Raw genomic sequence first — 20,674 nt, forward strand, 5'->3', positions numbered from 1 at the left:
TAGGTACTATTTTTACAAGCACTCACAGAGCTGGTGAAGCACAGCCCTGACACGAAGGGTCACAGCTGGTCTGTCTGGGCTTACGCAGCACGTGTGTGCACATCACTGTAGGAGGAAAAGGAAGGTGGGAAGGTTAAGGGGCCCCAGGTACTGGTTTCATGGAGCAGTTGAACCTGACTCCAGTACAGTCAATGGCATTTCTGAGTGCCTGGGGCACTGACCAAACATCACTGAGAGAAAAAGCACAGTAGGGAAAATACAGCAAAAGTAAGTTTAAAAAGAGAAGAGTCACCCAACTACACACTTTGAAATCATCCCTGTAAAACACAAATCACATCAGTTTAACAAGATGGTTAAACTGGGCTGGGTGCACAGGAGAAGGCTTGGAGTGGCAGAGCAAACAGGTAGAAACCAGACCTGCTGCTCTCATGGGTGGGGGACGAATCAAGTGTCCAGGACCAGGGAAGGAACTTTGCATGGGCGTTTAGGGAATGGGTCTCATAAAGGCCCATCTCCTCAGCATGCAAAAATCTGCAAGGCATTTTCTGTGCCTGCACCATGCTGCTCCCTTTGAGTTGCTTTTGTAGCTCTAATATGAAGGACCACCTTACAGCAGGAAACAAAAGAGATGTATTTGTCCCAAAATCAACCGTTATTTTAGTTGCACGTTTGCCCACAGCTGAGAGAAGAGGGAAAGCTTTTTCCTTCCCTTGACTTACCCATTTGATAATGAGAAAAAAAATACAAATGACATATTAGTAAAAAGAAGCACATTCATGTTAATTCATGCTCGGGTGGAAGGGAGTATTGTGTCACAGGAACTTCAATAACTGGAGCGGTCAGTCCTCACTCTGTTGAGCTGACTATTGAAATGGAGAGAGAGACGTAATTGTTTGCTTCTGTTTGGGTTTTTTCCCCCCTGGGAAAGGAGAAAAGTATTTACTTGTGAATGAAGCTAGGAATTGAAAGGGGAACACATCAGGCCAGTGTGGCAGAGCAGGCAGCTGGGTTGGTTCGCACAAGCAGCCACAACTCAAAAACTGAGTTTTATTTCTCAGCACTTATTTTGCCTATACGGAAATAAGTTGCTTGTGGTTAAACACCTTGCCCATACACACACACATCTGTTTTCCCCCAGGCAAAAGAGAGGCAGGTGCCTGCTGGGGGGCCTGTCCTGTGCTACCACCCAGCATAGACTGGTTCTGTGTGCTCCATGCCCCCATAAGTCGAATGTCGTCCTGAGCCTCGGGGCAGCAACAGAGACTTCAGTGATTTCCTGCCAGAGTCTTGCCGCCTTCTCAGAATTATTAGAAAGATAACAAAGATTCCACCTGGAAAGAGAGGAATGGTAGTCATTCTCAGATGGGAAGGTAAAGAAAGCACCAGGTGATGTTTGCTCTGAGGCTTCCCAACCCAGATATTCTCTTCCAGTAACATAAGGGGTTTTTCTCCTACGTACTCTGCCTCTCCCACACACCCCCAAAAAACCCCTCAAAATAAACCACCAAAAAGAGGTTTGTCTAGCAATAATAATAAATGCTCTGGCATTTCAGCTTTGCTCTGGAAGCTGCAGGGAATAATGGCAGGTTTTAACTTGCTTTCCTACTGCCATTAGCTTTCTGCTCCATGGAACTGTTCTTTTCTACTTGGCATCCTATCCGCTGCAGATCCCACCAAAGACTCTTGCTGAGAAATTAGTTTGCTCTGAGCAGCGCTCACACTGAGGCACAAGAAGTAACTAACCTAGATTAACTTTTGAGTCTAGACTGAGATCATCAGGGCTGTCAGGGAAAATTACTTTTAGATTGGGCATAGACATGGAAATAATTGGCAAATCTCAAGTACTGTGACATTCTGTTCATTTGTTTCTGGCAGAAGCATCATCAGAGAAAATTGATCTGAACAGAAGAGCACAGATCTGTCGCTCTGATGCAATATGGCCAGGCAAATATGCCCAAATTTAGGCTGCATGAGCAGACAGTCTCATGCTAAACACTTGATCTGTGAGACCAGCCATGAAATACTCGTGTTTTCCTGCGTGGGCTGTTTCCTTTCCCCCTCCTTGTAGCAAGCTCTGGGAGAGGCGGGACTGCGCCGGGGAATGCTGTTCTCTCACCCTCGGACTTGTTTATCAGAAGTGCTGGTTAATGGGCCATTGTGGGCCTCTGTGGACGGGCTTTTCATACACTTCATTTTAATCTACTTTTTCAAATTAATATTCGCTTCAAATGGCATCTGGCAGATTTTTGGACTGCAGCCTGGCATGAGGGGGATAGGGGTCAGTGGAGGAGCTTTCACATGGTTCCGAGCCACAGCTTGTGAGAACAACCCCCATCTGCTCCCACCAGGCATTTCAGCTCTTGGGAGACAAGCAGTCAGCCAGTGCTGTTAGAGCTTCTCCAGATCCTGCTGTCCTCGTCTCCTCTATGTATCCATGGAGTCCTCTCCTTAGCCGCCAGGAGAGGAGTTTGATGGGGACTTTCACTGCTTTATTGTTGGAGAAGGAGCTTTGCTCACTGTGGGGAACAGCACATCTATTTTATCTCCCCCTGCCTTTTAACAACAGTGAGCTGAGTGGAGAATGGGTCTTCAGGAGGTACATAACACACACTTGAAACACAGACAGCCATGGATATGAGGGTTATTGGATATTCCTTATCTTCTGATGGCTTAATCATCTCTGTGACTTAGCTCTCTTGACACAAGACTTTTTTTCTCTGGTAGCGTTAAGTGACACTTAAGAATTTCTCTTCATTTGCCAGGGCACGGGAGACAAATCTCTCTTCCCATCTGCCCTTTTTGCAATCCATAGCAGTAATAGTTGCCCATTTTCATCATGACTCTCCAATTAAACCTCCCCTCAACATTGATTAAAACCAACAGAACTCTATTTTTCCCTTTGCTAAGACTACAAATGCAAATACATTGTCTTGGAATGATTGTTCATGGTGCAGTTTCCCAGCAGAAAAGCTCATCCATGCATTGGCTTGCCCTAGTGAGCTAATTCCAGCAGGTGGCACTTGGGATGAGGGATGCTCCCCACACTCAGCAGGTGCTGGCTGTCTCATCTGCTGGTTACAAGATGCACTATGGCATCAACACAAGCAACAGTGCACGAGCTGGCAGCCCCCAGTCCTGCTGGATGCTGTGGCAGAAGTTAAGGCAGAAATGCTTTCAGGAAGCAAAGTCTCATACCAAAAGGAAATTGGCCTTATTTCCTACTTTTAGGCAGTCAAGAAATTCCTGATATGGGGTCCATATGCACACCTGCTTCCCAGGGACAGACAACAAGCATTCAGCCTTACTCCAGAAAAAGTACAGCTGTTAACACATATCAACAGGGAAAGGATTATCACTGGCCTTGAAAGCAGCCAGAAAGACCTTCATTAGAAATCCAGATTCCCAGAAACACGAAATACACCATTCAGAGAATACTTGGTTTAACAGAAAGGTGCCCAGCTGCAGAGGGGTGTCTAGTTTTACCACAGGACAGAGAAGACTGATGCTCACCTGCAGAGAAGGTGGCCAGGAGAACAATCATCACAGGGGTCAGCTGGCAGGAGTCCCCTGCCTTGTATAGGAAGAGCTCCATGCAGTAGGTCGGCTCTGTGCTGCCCCGGGGGCAGAAGGCGTCAGGAGGGCACTTGACCGGGTTCACATCTGGGCTCTGCCCAAGAGAAGAAGTAACTCAGCACCAGCAAACTGCAGAAGGTAACTAGTGCAAAGGGAGGTGACACTGTAGCATTGAAAAGAAAAACCCAGAAGAAAAATAACCAAAAAATGAACCTGCTGTCATTAAATTCAGCCTGTCTGCCCCTGTGGTGTTAGAGTAGGGGAAGAGCAGAAGGTGTCATTACGCAGCAAGTCCATACATCAACCCCCTCATTAATGGACACACCATCCCCTGATGGCCCAGGGAGAGTGGGCAGCTCCAGGGGTAGCAAAAAACCACCCTCCTGGTGTCATAATTTTAACCATCTCCCTCCATCAGGGCTCTGTCTGTTTATAAAAAAAGAAAGAAGCTCAGATTAAAAGAAAAAATGTTAATTGAAGTGTATTTGGTTTGTCATGGGACAGCTCTATTCTTAACCCAGTCTATTCCACCAGCTGATGGGGACTCACAGGGCAGTAATGATTCTCTGGGCACAGGTCACAGCTCTCCTTGCCCCGCTGTAATTGGTACTCTCCTGTCCTGCAGACCTTGCACCTGCTGTCATTTGGACCTTTGAATGTACCTAAAGAGCAAATAAGCGCAAAATTAAGATCTGGGACTAGACCCCAGGACCTTTGCAGTTGCATATGGATGATTTAGTTTTCAAAGCCACAAGGAGAAAGAGCATTAAAGACTTATGTGCATAACAAAAACTGAGCCTGGCCTTTGGTCCTGGGTCGGTGGCAAAGGGGCAGAACAGAACAAACAGGGACAGAGGGACTAAAGAATATCTGGGGTCAGACCTTGGCAAAGAGTAGGTGTGAGTAGGAGTAGGTGGGGGAAGGATTTAGTTGTGAGCTCTGGCTTTAAAGCAGATGGGAGGTTGGAGCTGGAGGTCACCAGTGTTTCATCCACTCCAGTTCTGGATTCAAACATCTTTTCCAGCTGTTTGAAACTTGCTGAGCACAGTTCAAAGCACAGCTTGGTTTCCTAAGCTTTGTGGGAACGACGGGTCACAGAGGTTCCAAGTCTCAAAGCGGTAAATGGTTTTCTGCACGTTTAAAACTTGGTTACAAGAAACCCCTGGTGCTGTGTCCAAAGTGGAGGCTGGCCATGGCCACTGGGGGTGCCCGGAGCACTGTGCCCTCCCGCAGGGCCGTGTCCTCACATCCCCTCTCTGACTGTCCCCTTTGCCCCAGCCTGCTGCCAGTGCAGAGCATCCCGCCTTCTGTGCTTTCCTCAGCAAAGCCACCACCACTGATGAAGATGCTTTTTAGCCAGAACTATGTATCCAGCCTGGCTTTGGGTGCCCTGGCGTGCCAGGGACCAGCCCTCCTCCAAGCCATTAACCTCGGCAGGAAGGTCTGGCACAGGCACAGCCTCCACCAGCAAGTCAAACGCCCCAGCACCAGCCCTCACTGCTTTGCTCTGCAGACGCCAGCCAGGGCAGGGAGACACAGCCTCCAGGTCCAATGGGAGGAGTCTCGGGAATAAGCCACTTCCACTGGCAGTGAAGCCACGTGTTCCCAGACAGGATAGCCCAGCCCCACCCTCCCTGCAGAGTTACCTGGGACAGCCCAGCCCCACCCTCCCTGCAGAGTTACCTGGCTGGCAGGCACACAGTCCTCCGATGCCTCCCGAGGAGCCTCTTGCCCCCCAGGACAAGGCAGACAGGCCGTGCAGCTGGTGGTGCTGGGAGGGGAGAGGAGGCAGGACATGCTGTAGGACAAGCACTTCCAAGGCCAGCCCAGCCCACAAAAGCCAGCTCTTATGTATGTGTAGACTGGACTCTTCAGAGTCTACTGGGAACTAAGCTTTTCCCATTTTATGGGCATTCACACTGTCTGTCTCCAGTGCAGTTTCTTGCATGCAACCATAGATTCCTAGAATGGTCTGGGTTGGAAGGGACCTTAAAGATTATCTAATGCCAACTGGAACACCTCCCGCTAGACCAGGTCGCTCAAAGCCCCATCCAGCCTGGCCTTGGACACATGTCTAACTAGGCCTGGGCACACGATGGCATTTCTGTCTTCTCTGACTGCTTATTTGAATGAAACCTGTAAGAACTTGCTATCCCAGAAGTCACTTTGCCTTATCTGGCATTCCTTGGCTGGAACTGGTTAGAACTTGGCTAGACCTGCAATACAGCTGGTTAAGCCCTGGGTTAAGTCCCATGGCAATTTAAGCAGGGTTCAGCAGAGATCTGCTGCATAACATAGGACAAATGAGCTCAAGGGAAATCAGAAGGAAGGTATCCATATGCCAGTTCTCCTGCTTTGGACATAAACACCCCAACCCCTGTACAGGCATCCCTACGCAGTAGGTCAAGGCCCATCATGAGGTACCCGCCAGGACCTCCCTCAGGTTTTCCCTCCCACCCCAGGGTGACAGCTCAGCCAGGGTTCTTTTTCCACTGCCTTCTGCTCACCCTGATTCAGGATAAACAAACTACCAGAGCCCAGAGCAACTCTCAGCTCCATCTCTGTGCCAGTATCAGTCTGATCCCAGGGGTGTGCAGTGCCCATGAAACGCAGTGATGATGGAAAGTGGGAATGGGGAAGGCAGGTTGTGAGCTGATTCTCTGCCACCTCATCCCACAGGACCTCCGCATCCAGCCAGGATCCTCTCCTCATTGTACCATCCCTCTCTCACCAGGGTCAGCACTAACATCTCCACAGCTGAAGTGGCAGATGACTTGTCTTTGGCCACTGCACTGGTGGTTGCAGCTCAGTGGCCAAAAGAAACACCCCTCTCCCTGTCTGCCTGAGAGCCAGTGTCCCAGGAAGCTTCTTACTTGCAAAATGATCCCGGCAGGCAAGGAAGACAAAAAGATGAGTTTTGCTTGGAGCTAAAATAACCTGAAAAAGAGCAAAGTAAGGCTTCAGGGTCTTGCCTCCACATCACTGCCACACATTGTTGTGTATTTGCTCATCTTCGTTTTACAAGCAACAAAATGAATCCCCACAACATGCTTCAGGTGGCATTTCATGGGCTAATTCAGGATATTTGGGGTTCTATTTGTCAAAAGCTCTGAAAGAGCAATAAAAGTTCCCTACTGCCCTCTTCCACGCTGAGGGATGCATGGAGGGATCAGGCAGATTGCCCTGGTGTCACTCTCACATCCAAAACCTCACCAGGGAGACAGAGAGATCTGTCACCCTTCCCAGCACCACAGGTTGAACTGGAATGAAGCTGGAATAGGTAATCCCAGTGCCATCTCCAGGGTTATTCAGCTGGAGCAAGCCTCTGATCTGGGGAAATCCCTCTGGTCACCCCAGCCCTTCCAGGAGTTCCCTCATCCCAGGAAGTCTGGGGTGCATCTCGTTGCCCCCAAGGGGAAGGACACAAGACCCACCAACCAGGATGGCTCTGCTGGTGCAGGAATTAGCTACTCACCCCCCCTCCTTCCCTGCGCCATGAGGACCCTCATGGGCAGGAGGACACATACTGACCCTTCCCAAAGCACAGCAAGGAGTGAAGTGCCCCAAAGTGGCCGTGGTGTGGGCAGGGGCTGGCAGGACCCAAGTTGTGAGTCCTGCCACACCAGCAGGAAAGCCAGGAGAACAGCACCTGGGAATTCAGGAGGTTTTGGGAAGGAACCCGATGATGCACAAAAATTATCACGGCCGTGGGGCCACACTGGACAAAACTAACGTTCAGAGAAGAGCTGAAAGCAGTGTGGGTAAGGTCTGCCTCAAATCCACACAGATTTGCACCAAACAGCAGGGGCTGCAGCAGAGCAGGATCAAACCAAACCCACCTCCCTGTCCCTGCAGGGAAAAAGGATATTTTTACATTTATAATTGCAGGATTTAGGGGCCACCCCCACAGACTCCCTTGTGACCTAACACAGTGTTCAAATCTGCTGAGTAAAGGGAGTGACAGACCTCCTCGCTGTCACCAGTCAGACTTTGTTCCTCCTGAAATTAGCAAGTGACAGCCAAGGTTTAGGTACCAACCCAATGATTCAGCGGGAGGATTTTCCAAAGAACAGCTGTGCATGTTCGAGCAGCACCCCATTCTAGTGCAGAATAGCTGTTGCACTGCATGTGTTAATTAGGCATAAGTAAACGCTGTTCTGTTCTGCACACGCTGTTACCTCATCTGCAAACACATTGTACCAGGCTCGTGTGGCATCACCCAGGTGCAAAGCACCTCACTGAAACTCCAGTTTTAACACCTGGGGAATAAGGAGAGCATTACACTTAATACTCAGGCTGCAGAAGATTGCCTAAGTGAAAGCAAAGATGATTTAGACTCATCTTTACCATTAAAAACTGGAGGAGGAATACTTTATTTTCCTGACACACCCCTCCCCCTTGTGCTATAACTGAATTTCATAAACCTCCTTTCCTGATTTTCATTGCAGTGTTAGCATTAGCTTGTTGGAAACACAAGCTTGACTCCAAGATCTGTTCTTTTCATTTTCATAAAAATGTCAATAGCAGAATGGGAAGGGATCTGCTGTGTTATTTTTAGCCTGAACAAAATAACCTGTTTACCCTTCGGTGCTTTTAAGTTACCTGGTAATTGTGTCTGGCCCTGGGAAAAACCATCGGGTAGCCTGATGAAAATGCATTTGGGTTGAATACAGACCAAAGCCTACCTTGCTCACATGCTCTGCAGGCTGCAGCCCCAGACTCATCAGCAAAATGGCCAGGTGGGCAGGGAAGGCACATGGTGCTCCTTGGGAAGCTGGGAGAGAAGGGAGCAGAGGGGAATGCTATTTTAGGTCACCTGAGCCTCTATCTGCTTGGAGAGGAGAGAGCAGAGCACAACACTGACAAGTCTAGAAACAGTTGTTATAAAGAAGGAGTTCAGTGAACTGGCCTGAATGTTAAAGGTCCGCTGAAAAAAAAAATTCCTGTATTATTAACATTAGAGATGCCCTGTGCCTGTGAGCTACGTGGAAAGGGAAGGCCTGAATTGAAGGTCTTGAAGAATACATTGTGGCCAGGCTTAAAACCCTTGGTTTATAGTCAGACTCTTAAATCCACATTTGAATATTAAATGGAATTGGAAAGGTGTTTGCTGTTCAGCATCCATCAGCCATTTCAAGAGGAGCTGCTTCATTGTTGGAAATCAGAAGCTAAACCACAGGCAGTGACGTGTGAGAGAGCCCTGACCTTAAATAACAGGGACTGTAGGAAAGGGGATGCAATATGTTAGACCTCTAGGAGGAGGGGGAGGAAATGAGGGAAAGGCAGGGAAAGAGGAAGCTATTACATTCATCACTGACAGAGCCAAATCCCCCACAACAAGCATGGGGGTATAAGAATTTGTTAACATTCTCAGGGATGCTTTGGAGGAAAACAAGGATGTGCTCTTTAATTCCTTCAGAAACCCCCGGGCTGACCGAGATTTGCAGGAAAAAAAAAAACCAAACCAAAAATCAGTTGGAAACAGAGCAAATGCATTGCTTAAAACAAACCAACACAGGGCCCGTGGCAGCCAGAGCTGCTCAAAGCTCCAGGGGGGCTGGATTCTCCAAATACCACAAAAATGTTAAATGATCCCATCGCAGCCCCAAGGCCCAGACAGCTGCCACAGAGATGGCCATGCACACACTGCACCCCCCAGAACCCCCAGTCTCCATATCCCCCATATCCATGTCCCTGCTCTGGCACACACAGACCCAACACCACTGGCTGACCCTCTCTGGTCCCTGGCTCTGTGTTGCCCTCTCCCACATCCCGACAGCAGCAGCTGCGTGGTGGCCTGGGGACTGCTCCTGGTTGTTTTTTTAAAGCAATTTGGGTGTAAATTTTTAAGGTAGGTCCTCACAGCACAAACTGCAAGAAGGAGAAGGATGTTGGCACCCCAAATTCAGGGGCTGCTGCAAACAAACTGTACAGTTAGGTCACTCTTCCCTGCAGAATTTGTTCCCCCTTCCCAAGGACTGATCCGAATGGAACTGCTCTGTGATGGACACTGTCCTAGGAAGCTCTGACCACCCCTTCTGTCCTTGCAACCACCTGAGGGACGGAACCCACTTGTTGCAGACAAGGGAAAACCTGATGGAAAATAGGGAGAGCAGCACATCCACATGTCCCTGCAGCCAGAGGACTTGTACAGCATGATGTACAAGTGGATGAGGCAGCCTGGTGAGACTGCAAGGCAGAGTTTCTGTCTGGGATGTCTTGTCAGCTTTTCCACACCCTTGTCAGCTGAGGATATTGCTTTAGATGCCAGCAACTTAAATGTAATGAGATCTCTTGGAGGCAAGAAAACAGGGATTGAGAAAATACTCAAGCAAAGCACAGAAATGGAGCCCATTGGCCAGAGATATCCTAGAGAAAAGATGAGAAGATGAACCCAGACCTCGCTCCCAAGTGTCCCCTCATCACAACACAGACTTGTTCCCCCCTAGTACACACAAAAGACCATGAGGGTATAAAAGGGTAGCCTGCAGAGGGATGGAGCAGCCACTGGGCAGCCCTCAGCACCAGGATATCCACACCAGGGTTTCCTGATGAGGAGAATTTAGCCTATGAGAAACAACCCTTGCAGCACTCTTCCTATAGCCCAAAGAAGGGGATTTAGCCAGCTGGGAAGTGTTTTGAGGAATAGCATCCACCTCCCACCATGTCCAGGGAGGGGCTCAGTCACTTACCTGGTGTAAGACCCCTGTGGGCAGGGCAGGCAGGATGGTTGCCCACTTTGGGGCTGGTAGTGGCCTGGTGGGCAGGAGCTGCAGGCACTGGGGTCTGTGCACGAGCCCCCTGCACAGCATGAGCAGCTCAAGGTGCCTAAATTGGAACAAAAAGTCAGGATCAGGGCTGCAAGACTTGAGTGAAAGCCCTGTGCTCATCAGGACGGGTCACTGCCATGAACACAGAAGGGTTGGGATGCAGCCCCTCTGGCAAGGCACCCTCAGAATGTAGGAACTGCAATATTAATGCTAATTATGCTGCTGTGCATCATTAGCAAGCCGAAGAACAGCTCTAAGATGATCTAAGGTGTCAAGTTTATTAATGTGGATTTCCAGTAGTTAAGGTCACTGCTTTTTCCTCCTTTAATTTGAGGGGACAGGAACATTTTCCTTGTTTTTCCTCCAACACACAAATAAAAAAATCCCAAGAAAACCCAAACCTTTGAATTACTGATAATTTAAGCTTGCAGGAAGCAGAACTGATGAGTAAAACCCTGGAGCAGAGGATATGCCTTAAGCAGTAACAGCTTTTCTCTGAGCACAGGTACCATGGCATTCCCACCAGGCAAACTCTACCCCTCTCTGCTTCTCAAAACAAATCCAAACCATGCAGAGTAATTGGGAGGGATTTGCTGTAGCTGAACATGTCAGACCTGCCATCCCACTGCTTGCAGGAGCCAGTCCTGGGTGCTGCACAATCAAGCACAGGCAAGAGGAGAAGACCCTATGGATGAATGTTCTGCACATAAGGGAGCTGGGAATTTACTCCTGTCCTCTGCAGATTCACCCTAAACATCAGAGCTGCTTACTCCCCTTTTTGAAAGTGCCCTGCAGCGGGGGGGTGTGTGTGTGTGTGTGTGTGTGTAAGCAAAAAGTATATGGATTTTATTTTAGAGAATTCTTTTTTGGTGGTGGTGGGTTTTTGTTTTTGGGGGTTTTTTGAGATATTTTTTGTGGGGTAGTTGTGTTTGAAAACAAAACCCAACCATGTTACAACATAACTAACTTCTGCAAAAGGTAATATTATGCACTCCCGACCACAACAGAGGTTGATCAAGTATTCTCTCAAGCCCAAGGGAAAAGGCTGTTTCTATTGCAGAGATTCTCTTTCAAACATTCAAGACAGCTGGAAGCTGACCTTGTATTTGGCACTGTATCTAAAAATAACATCTTTCTCCCGATAAATCAAGTTACACTTGTGTTACATTTTGTGCCACAATCCTACTGCTTTGTCATCCCATTGGGAAGCCTTGGGAAGACCAACAGCACAAGGCCAGAGAAGACCAAGTCTTTAATGTCAGAAAGGTGTGATGAATTATCTCCCTCTCCTGCTGCCTGTCCAAGTTTCCAACATAAGAACACGTGCTGGTGTCACCTCCCCTGACAAGTCACTTTTCCATCTCACACGGGATCCAGGGCGAGCAGAAACTCTTACCTTCGTTGGGAAATGTCCCTGGGGGGCAGGGGGAACAGGCTGTCACGTTCACTCTGCTGCAGTTGGAGGGCTGAGGGGTGGTGAGGGACGGAGCTGCTGACGGGACCCCGGGAGACGTGGCCACTCCTGGAGGGGACGTTGGGGCACCAGTAGATGCACCCACTGGTCCTGTAGATACTCGAGAGGCAGCTGTGCTGCCAGAGCTGAGGATGGTCCCATCTGTGGTGGTGGGCAGAGCCTGAGCAGGGGTTATGGTGCTTGGATCAGCAGATGGAGCTGCTGTGGACGATACAAGGTTTGCAGTGGTTGATGCCAATCCAGCCGGGAGGGTCGCAGTGGCAGCTGGGGGAGCAGAGGCTGCAGTGGTGCTTGCACTGGGAGATGCTGGTCTTGATGCAATAGGGACCTCAGTGCTGGGTGTACTGGGAGGCACTAGTGTTGATGCAATAGAAACCTCAGTGCTGATTGTCTGGCCTAAAGCAATACCTAAGAGAAGAAAAAAACATAAGAAGTGGCAAAATTATTGTTCTCCCTCGGTCGGTGGCTTCCCATTAGGTCTTTATCAACTACTTAAACCATGTGTCCTTGTCTGACATCCAGAAGCTCCCATCTGCTGTGATTCACTACAGAGCAAGGATCTGAGTCAGCATCTGAGCATCCCAGGCACACAAGAGACTTATCAAGGAGCTAAATTAATGGGTCCATGAGGCCACAAACTAAGTAGATGCCAATGTCCAGGAGGCCTGACTCTCCCAGATAGAAGGGTGTGAGAACTGCCAGAAACACTCAGTTTGGTTAGCTCCTTGAGACAGTTTACACTGAGAGCTCATGACAATCTGATTTAAGATGCTTGTCAAGTAGCTGGCTGTTTTATCCCTTCTCCCTTAAATGGATCAGCCAAGAAAAGTCATGGGTTTGGGATCTTTTAAAACTGTCTAGAGATATATCCAGTAGCCAGAAGGGAACCTGCAGGCCAAGACTTGCTTTGATTCTGAAATCCCCCACTAGAGAGAGGATAGTTGTAATCTGCAGAGAAAGGAGGTGTTACTGCAGTTCAAGTTGTTTTGCCATGATATGTGGTGGACTGAAATGTCTTCTGCTCATGGAAGCCATCTCTTGTCACAGGCATGGGGGACATCTTCCAGTTTCTGAACAGAGGAGAGACCCATGAAATTAAACAGCTTGGGTTTTACTGTAGTAGTGTGGTACTAAGCAAAGGAAGCGAAGCAGAACCAAAACAGGCAGCTCCTGCCACAGCAACTGAGGTCAGTCAGCCCCATCAGCTGGGGTCAGGAACTCAGGGCAGGGATTTACTTAGTAGTAACTGCAGCTTCTGAAAACATCCAACCTTGCACAGCACCAGTATGAGACCAGAGCTGATACCATGTGAACATGCTCTTCCAACCAGCCAACATGTGCTAAACCCCCACAGAACTGAGTGCTCCTTGGCATGGAAAGCAAAAGGACTGTCTTAAGAAATCAGTTTACGGGTTTCAAGGAGCTCCAAAACTGCAGTTGACACCCAACAGGAGGATGTAGGTTGAGGAAGGTGAGAAGAGGGGTGACAGCACAAGGACCAGGCAGCTGTCCCTGAAGGCTTTTCCCTAACCATGCTTCATCCCTAGCCTTTGATTTGTCCCTCAACTTTGTCCACACCACACAAGGCCAGGCACTGCAGGTACCAGTGCTTAGAACCACCATGGTATGAACAACAACAACATGCAGACCAAGCTGATGGTAACTCCAGTTAAATTTCTACAGCAAGATCAGGACACTGGACAAAAGAGTCTTTAGAAAGTTGAGATCACATGGAGAGAGTTTGAAATGAATGCTCCCTCCTGTTCAAAGTGCCTGCTTTGTGCTTCACCAAGTGCTAAAGCCCATCTTTGTGCAACTACTGAGTAAAGCAGATGAACACCCAGCTGTCCGGGCCACTGCCCACTTTTTTGCTGTAGCCCTAAAGCAGAGATCATTTTGTGGGATATTGATCTGCCCCAGGCTCAAATCCAAGTGACCTGGAAGTGCCAGCATTGGTCCTAGGCAGGAAGAGCAGCTCCACAGTGCCCAGAGAGGATACTTCTACTGTGGCCGTGCTTCCACCCAGGACTGAGGTGCATAATTTCTGTCATCTGACTCCCCTGCCTTAAGGGCTGAAGCCAGTCTGCTGCTATTTCCTTGCCTCTGGCAATGAACTGAGTCAGCCCCGAGATTCATTAAACTAATGGTAAACACTACCACTAAGTCACTGTCCAGTTTTCCCAGAAAAACCTCCCAGACTGCTGGGATCACAGTCTGATCTCCCACAGAGCAGCCCTACCCATCAGCTCAGCTCTGCCAGCCAGAGACTCTGCAGGGGTTTGAACACCTTGGACTGCCATTAACAAGGTGAATTTTGTTGTTGTTTGGGTTTTTAGTTGAATATATAAGCTTTCACTCTTTGGTTGGTTCTGGTGTTAAATGGTGGTACTGTTAAGATGCATTGTTTCTTTAACTGAAAATACTCTTTGATAATAATTTCTTTACTAAAACAGTAAAGAGTTGCTTGCAAAACTTCAGTAGCCATCAATAGCCTTCAGTAGCCAGCACTTTTTACATTAATTTTAACAACTTCTGGAGAAAAAAAAAAGAAGTCAGCCGACTGAAAAAAACTAGTTTTGAGCATCTAATAAAGTGTGTGGGTTTGTTTTACGAGTTATAGTGTCACAGGTGTGAAAAAACAATACTCAAACAACCTCAGCTTCACCAAACAAACCATTTCCTGTCCTGCTCTTATATTGTCTATTCCAGGGAGCAGCAATTTTGATTTCTAGAGCCTTTTTTTTTTTTTTAGGAGCACTGTGAATCAACCAAAGTACCTCCAGGGATACTTGAAGGATTGGTCATTTCACATGTGATGCCTCAAATAGCCTTGGGGACGTCAGGGAAGGTTACAGAGGTGATCCTTCCTACCCTACAAGCAGGCATCCTGTTCCTTAGGGTTTAAGATAAAGCCACGAAGAGGCCCCTGCAAGTCCTCAATATGCAGAGTAATACAGCTCTATTTTTCCTTTTTTTTTTTTCTTCTTATAAAAGCAAGGTTTCACATTTACCGTATTCACCCCACTTCCAACACTGCCTATCATTTAACACTTACTTCCTTTCCTGCCTTCCCCCCTTGCCCTGCCAGCTGCAGCACCCCGACTCAGTGAAGCCCAGGGCTTTCACAATCCCATTATGGCTTTACCCAGCTCTGTGCTCAGCCTGCCAAGAGGAACTCCACGTCGGGAGGACTTACCTGTTAAACACGCCGTGGTCAAGCTCCAAAGCAGAGGAGAGGGCCAGGTACTCATTTTTCCCTGAGCAGTAACGCAGCTTGTCAAAAGGTAAGATCAGCAGCTCATGCCCTCACCCAACTGCTCATTCTCCTCTGCTTTCATGCCCAATTTTGTCACCTGACTCTGATCATGCGGCTCAGTCAAGTCAACGTCTCCCCAACAAAGGGGGGTTTATATTCGGAGACTGCAGCAGGTCTTAAGACAATACTGGCCCTCTCAAAGCGTAGCACAAACTGGACACTGAGAAGAGCAGATCCAGGCCTCTCCTCGCAGCGTGCAGAAATTCATGCAGGAGGAGTGTCCGGGAGGGAGCGATGGGCTCACAGGGAGGAACAGGCAGAGCAGTGGAGGAACCCCGCGCCTGGCTGCGGGCCAGCACCCTGTGACCTCGTCAAGTGAGAGGATTTCATTTTGTAGACACACGAGATTTCCTGTAAGAAGAACAAGAAAAACAACCCCAGAAGAGTCCCCAGTTCAGAGCAGCTCCCATTTTAAGTAAGACCACAAGGCCATAACCAGAATGCAGCCTCTGGTGAGCACAGAGCTTTCCAAATCAGCATTTCACTCCCCCCTCGCTGACCCCAGTGTGTCCGGCTCAATGCATCAACTTGTTGAGGAGCCTGATGATGATGATTTTGAGGTGAAGGCTTAAAGTTTAGAAAGGCCCCACCCAATTTCCACATGTTATCCAGTGGCCATACTGCTTGCTGTGCCACCTCAGGACACAGACGTCCCCATGTTTTCCTCACCTCACAGCCCTGCTTTGAGAGATCCCCCCCTTTCACTGTGCCCCCATCATTTAGCAATCAGCATTGCCAAACCTCCCCTGTGAGAGAGGATTTCCTTTAGCAGACAGCCAAATGCCACATCTCACATGTCACATCTTCCCCCAAATTCAGGGAACAGCTGGCTACTCATGTAGGATTGTGGATGTTCCACACACCCCAAGTTCCATGAGCAGATCATGTGATCACTGTCATGTGTAGCCAATGTCCTCTGTGCTCCAGGATCCTCAATAGGACCCAACATGGTGAGTCAAGAATTAGCGTGCTCTAACACAATCCCTCAAGCTTTCCTCACAGTGGCCCAGGTTGTGTCAATTTGGGACCAGGGACAGTTTCTCATCCTCCTGTCTCCAGCAGTGACAGTCTGTTGGTGCTGACCTGCCTCGTGGCAGGAGCAGGGACACAGGGTAGCCTCCTCCAGTCTGGTATCACCAGTTTGGGTAGGCACAGGCAAGGCAGTGACCAGGCTTCTCACTGTCAGACAGAACCTTAACCTGAGCTGGTTACTGCCAGCAAGTAAAACATCAGACTCAAGGACACAGCCCCAGGCCCAGCACTCAGCCCTGGCAGCCTCTCACAGAGATGCTGCTCCAATGGCTCCAGGTAAGGCTGGAGTGGAGGGCTGACCCTTCCCTGCAGATGGGAGAGCTCTCAACAAGCTTTATAGGTTTTACAAGTCTCTGCACAGGGTGTTTGATCTCAGTCTGTGTAAATAACACAACAACCTGTTCCACCCAGACCTGTGTGGGGCCATCCATCCTTCAGTGGGCTGAGGTGCTGCAGTGGTGGGCAACTTCCACACAAGCACCTCTGCAGGATGCAGCAGCCTCACATATGGGTACAACACTGCCAGCAACTACCCACTGAGATGGATCCTGCTCAGGGAGCTGACAGCAGATCAGTCCTCTCCATACCACAAACTGCACCCCTTGTTTGGGAGGAACCTTCCTACACCCCCAAGTCCCAGAAGAAAGTCACATTCTTCCTGAGCAGTCACTACACACACACTGGAAAAGCACTTCAGAACTGGATGTGGCAGTACTTTCACTGGCAAGTTTCAGCCTGACATGTGGAAGAGAAAGGGAAATTGCATATTAAACCCCCTTCCTGTGCCCTCAGAGCTCCCTTTCTGGATAAGCTACCAGAGCCCAGTGGAAAGGAGAGGCAAGCTGCTTTCTTCTCAATTGTTTTACCAAGTTGGAAATACTCTTCCAACAGGAAAAGCCTGATGTCACTTCAGGGCAAAGAAGTACAAACAGATAAATGTGTAAACTCCTGACCCGCCCTGGACTGTCTCTGTTGAGATTAAATGCTTTTGCTAGTTGGCTCACAGAGAATAAAAAGCAGCGTTATGGCTGATCAAAAGCGATGTCCTCGGCTGGCACAGGGCCCTCTGCTTGTCAGTTCTGTTGCTCCTCCATGGATGGTGAACCTTGTGTCCCCAGATAAACCAGACACTGCCCTCCACCCTCAGAACTCACAGGGCAGAGGCAGAAGCAGTGATGTTTCTCCCAAGAACACGGCATCAGGTTCAGACACTCCAGCAGTTCGTACCAACTCCCCTGTGTTGCCCAGCCTGGGGAGCACAGCTGTTGTCCAGGGCTCCCCAGAACCACATCAGGATCCAAAGTGAGCCAGCAAAGGATGTGCTATCAGAGATTTTATCTGCCGAGGGCAGACTCGGATTTCTGAGCTACGCAGCCACTACAAACCTGTTCTAGTGCCAAATGACTGCCATGTTCCAAGCCAGGCTAGATACTGCAGAACCACCTCGTTCCCAACTACTCTGAGGAAAAAACTGGTGTGCTGTATCCAGCTATTTGACCAGACCATGGTCCTTTGGTAATCCACACCTTACTGCTGAGCTAGAACCTGAAGGGCTGGGCTGCAGCTGCTGCCTGGGAAAGAGCAAGATATTCAAGACAAACTGCAAGGTGGATTCTGACAGGAGCTTTTCTTGGAAAACAACTTTTCTTCAAGCAATGAAGCTTGCGAGTCATACCCAAACCTGGCTGTGAACAAAAAGAGGTACCAGCCAGCAGGTATCACTTCCTCCTCTGTAGACAAATTAAAAAAAAAAAAAAAAAAAAAAAGCAAAAGCAGCACTGAAGCATTCCTGGGCTGTGCTGGGAAGCAACTGGGAATCCAGAATCCCCTTTTAGATGCAACGTTATTCCAAGGTATGCAAGTTGACTGCCATATAACAGGACAGGCACTCAAGGCTTTAGGAACACAGATCCAACAGCCTCGTGCCCAAGAAGGGGCCAAGACACTCCAACACGGGTAAGAAAGAAAAAAGCAAGTGGAAGTCGCCGGCGTTCCTAGAGGGACACACTTTTCTGTGCTCCGGACACCGAGACCTGTACGGGAGCGAACGGCCACATGATGGCACCACAGCCCTGGGGAGAGAGGACACTCCGCCACACCCCAGCCAACCCTGAAACCCAAAAAAGAGGTGGTGCTGCCTTCTCAAACTGCACCAGCAGAAAACTCTGTCATGAGCGTTGTGTAGTTGGAATAACAACCCGCAAAAGGGGAGCTGAAGGAATTAAGTAAAAAAAAAAAAAAAAAAAAAAAAAAAAAAAAAAAAAAAAAAAAAAAAAAAAAGGTAAAAACCCCAGTTATTGCAGTCACATCGAAATAACTCAAACCTCTTCTTTTTTTTTAAAAAAAATGTGTTTCTTCTGTGCCTGGATTTAGAAGGAATTCAAAAAAAGAGTAAAACTAGCCAAACAGCAGGGATCTGATGGCTTATCCAACCATTATAATGTACAAGCTGAGGTTAAAAATTTATTTTCTTACAAGCAGCATTGAACATTTAATTCTTAATTAGTCTCTATCATTTAAAAAGAGGGTTTTGAAATGTGAAAAAGCTCCAAAATGGAGCAGTGTGCCTTGGTTGTAGTCAGTGTTAAGGATGCAGGTCAAACCCAGCCTGCAGCTTTTGGGGGAGGGAAGGAGGAAACATGAGGTAACCTTTCCTTTAGGCACAGCTTGGGTCCCACCTGGCCAACAGCTCTGGATCAATGACACAAAATTTTAGCACAAGGCCAGTCATGAGAGCTTGTGTCTCCAGCTTTCCCATGTGAAGAAACAGCCAGTAAGAATAATTTCTATTGAAAGATGAAAAGGAAAAAGGAGAGACTATGGACTCCAGTGACACCAAATGATTGGTAAGGCACTAGAACCAAGCTTACATGCTACTGAGATTTTGAATCAACCATTCTGAGAAAACAATTGTTTTCTGCTTCCATTAAATTTGCACAAGGAAGGACTCAGTATTTCCAATACCAAATGCTACTCAGGAACCATGTTCTGAGAGCCAAGTAAAGGAATCCCCCCAAGTTCCTCAGGAAAAGGTCACAGAATCCCAAAACTTTTTGGGTTGGAAGGGACCTTAAAGATTATCTCATTTCAACCCCGCTGTCACGGGCAGGGACATCTTCCACTAGACCAGGTTGTTCAGAGCTCCATCCAGCCTGGCCTTGAGCAATTCCAGGGATAGTACCATGCAAGTGTCCTGAAGCACAGCTGATTCTGAAAATAAAGTCACCTCATCTACTTTAGAATAACCAGGTTTTGCTTCTTGCCTTATCTTTCCTTTCCTGCTCTCAGGAGAGCCTGTTCACACACACACCTGCACAGGCAGGGAGATGAGTGGAGTCTGGGATGTTTTGAGCTCTGCCTAAAGGCATTGGGAATACAGGGCAGCATCTGACAAGTTGGTCTGGGTCTCAACTTGCTCAATGATCAGACTTGAGGGTTAGCATTAGAGCAACATCCGAAACATTAAAAGCCCTGTGCTTGTACCAGCTAAGACTGCCCAGAGTGTTCACCCAGTTTTTCACCCAGTGGTGAAAAAACTGGGTCCAGTTTGGCACAGGCCAGTCTCAGCAGGCAGGTGAACTGGCACATACCTATTCATGTACAGTGTATCAGTGACACAGCTGGATACTGCAAAACTTGACAGAACAAGTGCCCTATGAAATCACAAAAAGCGCATCTCAATCTATCCCAAAGCTTTGTCCCCAGCATTCTACCAAAGCAGCTGACCTGGAACAGAATTCCCTTCCCAGCTATTTGATAAGGTCGATCTGACACAATAAAGAGTGAGCTCAGACTGTCTGGCACCACCCCAGCGCAGGGAAGCGGAACACAGCCATGTCACACAGCTGTGCATAAGGAAACTGGAGTAAGGCCAGCCACACACATCCACGTAACTCAACATTGCAAGACAAACCTTCATGCTCATCACAGGATAAACTAGACTCTAGGGATGGTATCTGAGCATGAAAACAGTTTCTAAAAAAAACCCACAACAACCCACCCCAAAAACCACCAACTCCAAACCAAGAGACACCCACCTCCTGCAGCACTCTGAAACTAAGAGGCCACCCTTGCTCTAATTCAGATAAAGGCAGCGCCAAAAAAACCCAGAGTTTATTCCACACTTCCACACCACGTGGGCAATCCACAGAACCTGTGCATGGATTCTCTTCCTTGAGCCATCAGGTCTTGGCTGTGGCTCGAGTGCCTCAGCACAGTACCCAACCACAGACACACCACCCAAAGTTCATCAGCTTTTAGTGAAGCCACACGGAGAGCAAGAGACGGCATTTCAGTAGATCTCCTACTCAAAAATATCCTAAACCAGCAAAACCAGCACAGGTCAGCTTTGAAATAGCAACTCTGAAATGCATCTACAGAGGCAATGGCAACATAAATCTAAAAAGGACACACATTATTGAGCAATTTGGCCGTTTGGTCTCAGGTTGGTGGTAAAATGATTCAACTGTCAATACAATAAACAACTTGATTAAGACGAGTGTCAGTCCA

At 48.3% G+C, this 20,674-nt stretch overlaps 1 protein-coding gene across 1 annotated transcript; it reads right to left on the bottom strand.

The window, feature by feature from the left end:
• Positions 1-633: 633 nt before the first annotated feature.
• On the bottom strand, positions 634-15,363 carry LOC113985012 (signal peptide, CUB and EGF-like domain-containing protein 1). The gene is made up of 9 exons (XM_027715540.2): positions 15,014-15,363; positions 11,740-12,225; positions 10,266-10,401; positions 8,259-8,347; positions 6,447-6,510; positions 5,257-5,344; positions 4,123-4,235; positions 3,511-3,667; positions 634-1,331 (listed from the first exon to the last, which is right to left on the bottom strand). Exons 1-8 carry the CDS (start codon positions 15,066-15,068, stop codon positions 3,655-3,657), a joined length of 1,044 nt encoding a protein of 347 aa, XP_027571341.1. The 5' UTR covers positions 15,069-15,363; the 3' UTR covers positions 634-1,331; positions 3,511-3,654.
• Between the last annotated feature and the right edge of the window lie 5,311 nt (positions 15,364-20,674).

The sequence above is a fragment of the Pipra filicauda genome, unplaced genomic scaffold (assembly GCF_003945595.2).
Source record: "Pipra filicauda isolate LSUMZ 115617 unplaced genomic scaffold, ASM394559v2 scaffold305_size881528_pilon, whole genome shotgun sequence".
Taxonomy (NCBI): Eukaryota; Metazoa; Chordata; class Aves; order Passeriformes; family Pipridae; genus Pipra; species Pipra filicauda.

Coding starts and splice junctions, on each gene's coding strand:
- LOC113985012 (XM_027715540.2), bottom strand. CDS start 15,068: ATGAGTACCTGGCCCTCTCCTCTGCTTTGGAGCTTGACCACGGCGTGT. Junction 10,402..11,739: donor AGGGACATTTCCCAACGAAG/GTAAGAGTTTCT, acceptor GTTCCAATTTAG/GCACCTTGAGCTGCTCATGC. Junction 8,348..10,265: donor CCACAGGGGTCTTACACCAG/GTAAGTGACTGA, acceptor CTTCTCTCCCAG/CTTCCCAAGGAGCACCATGT.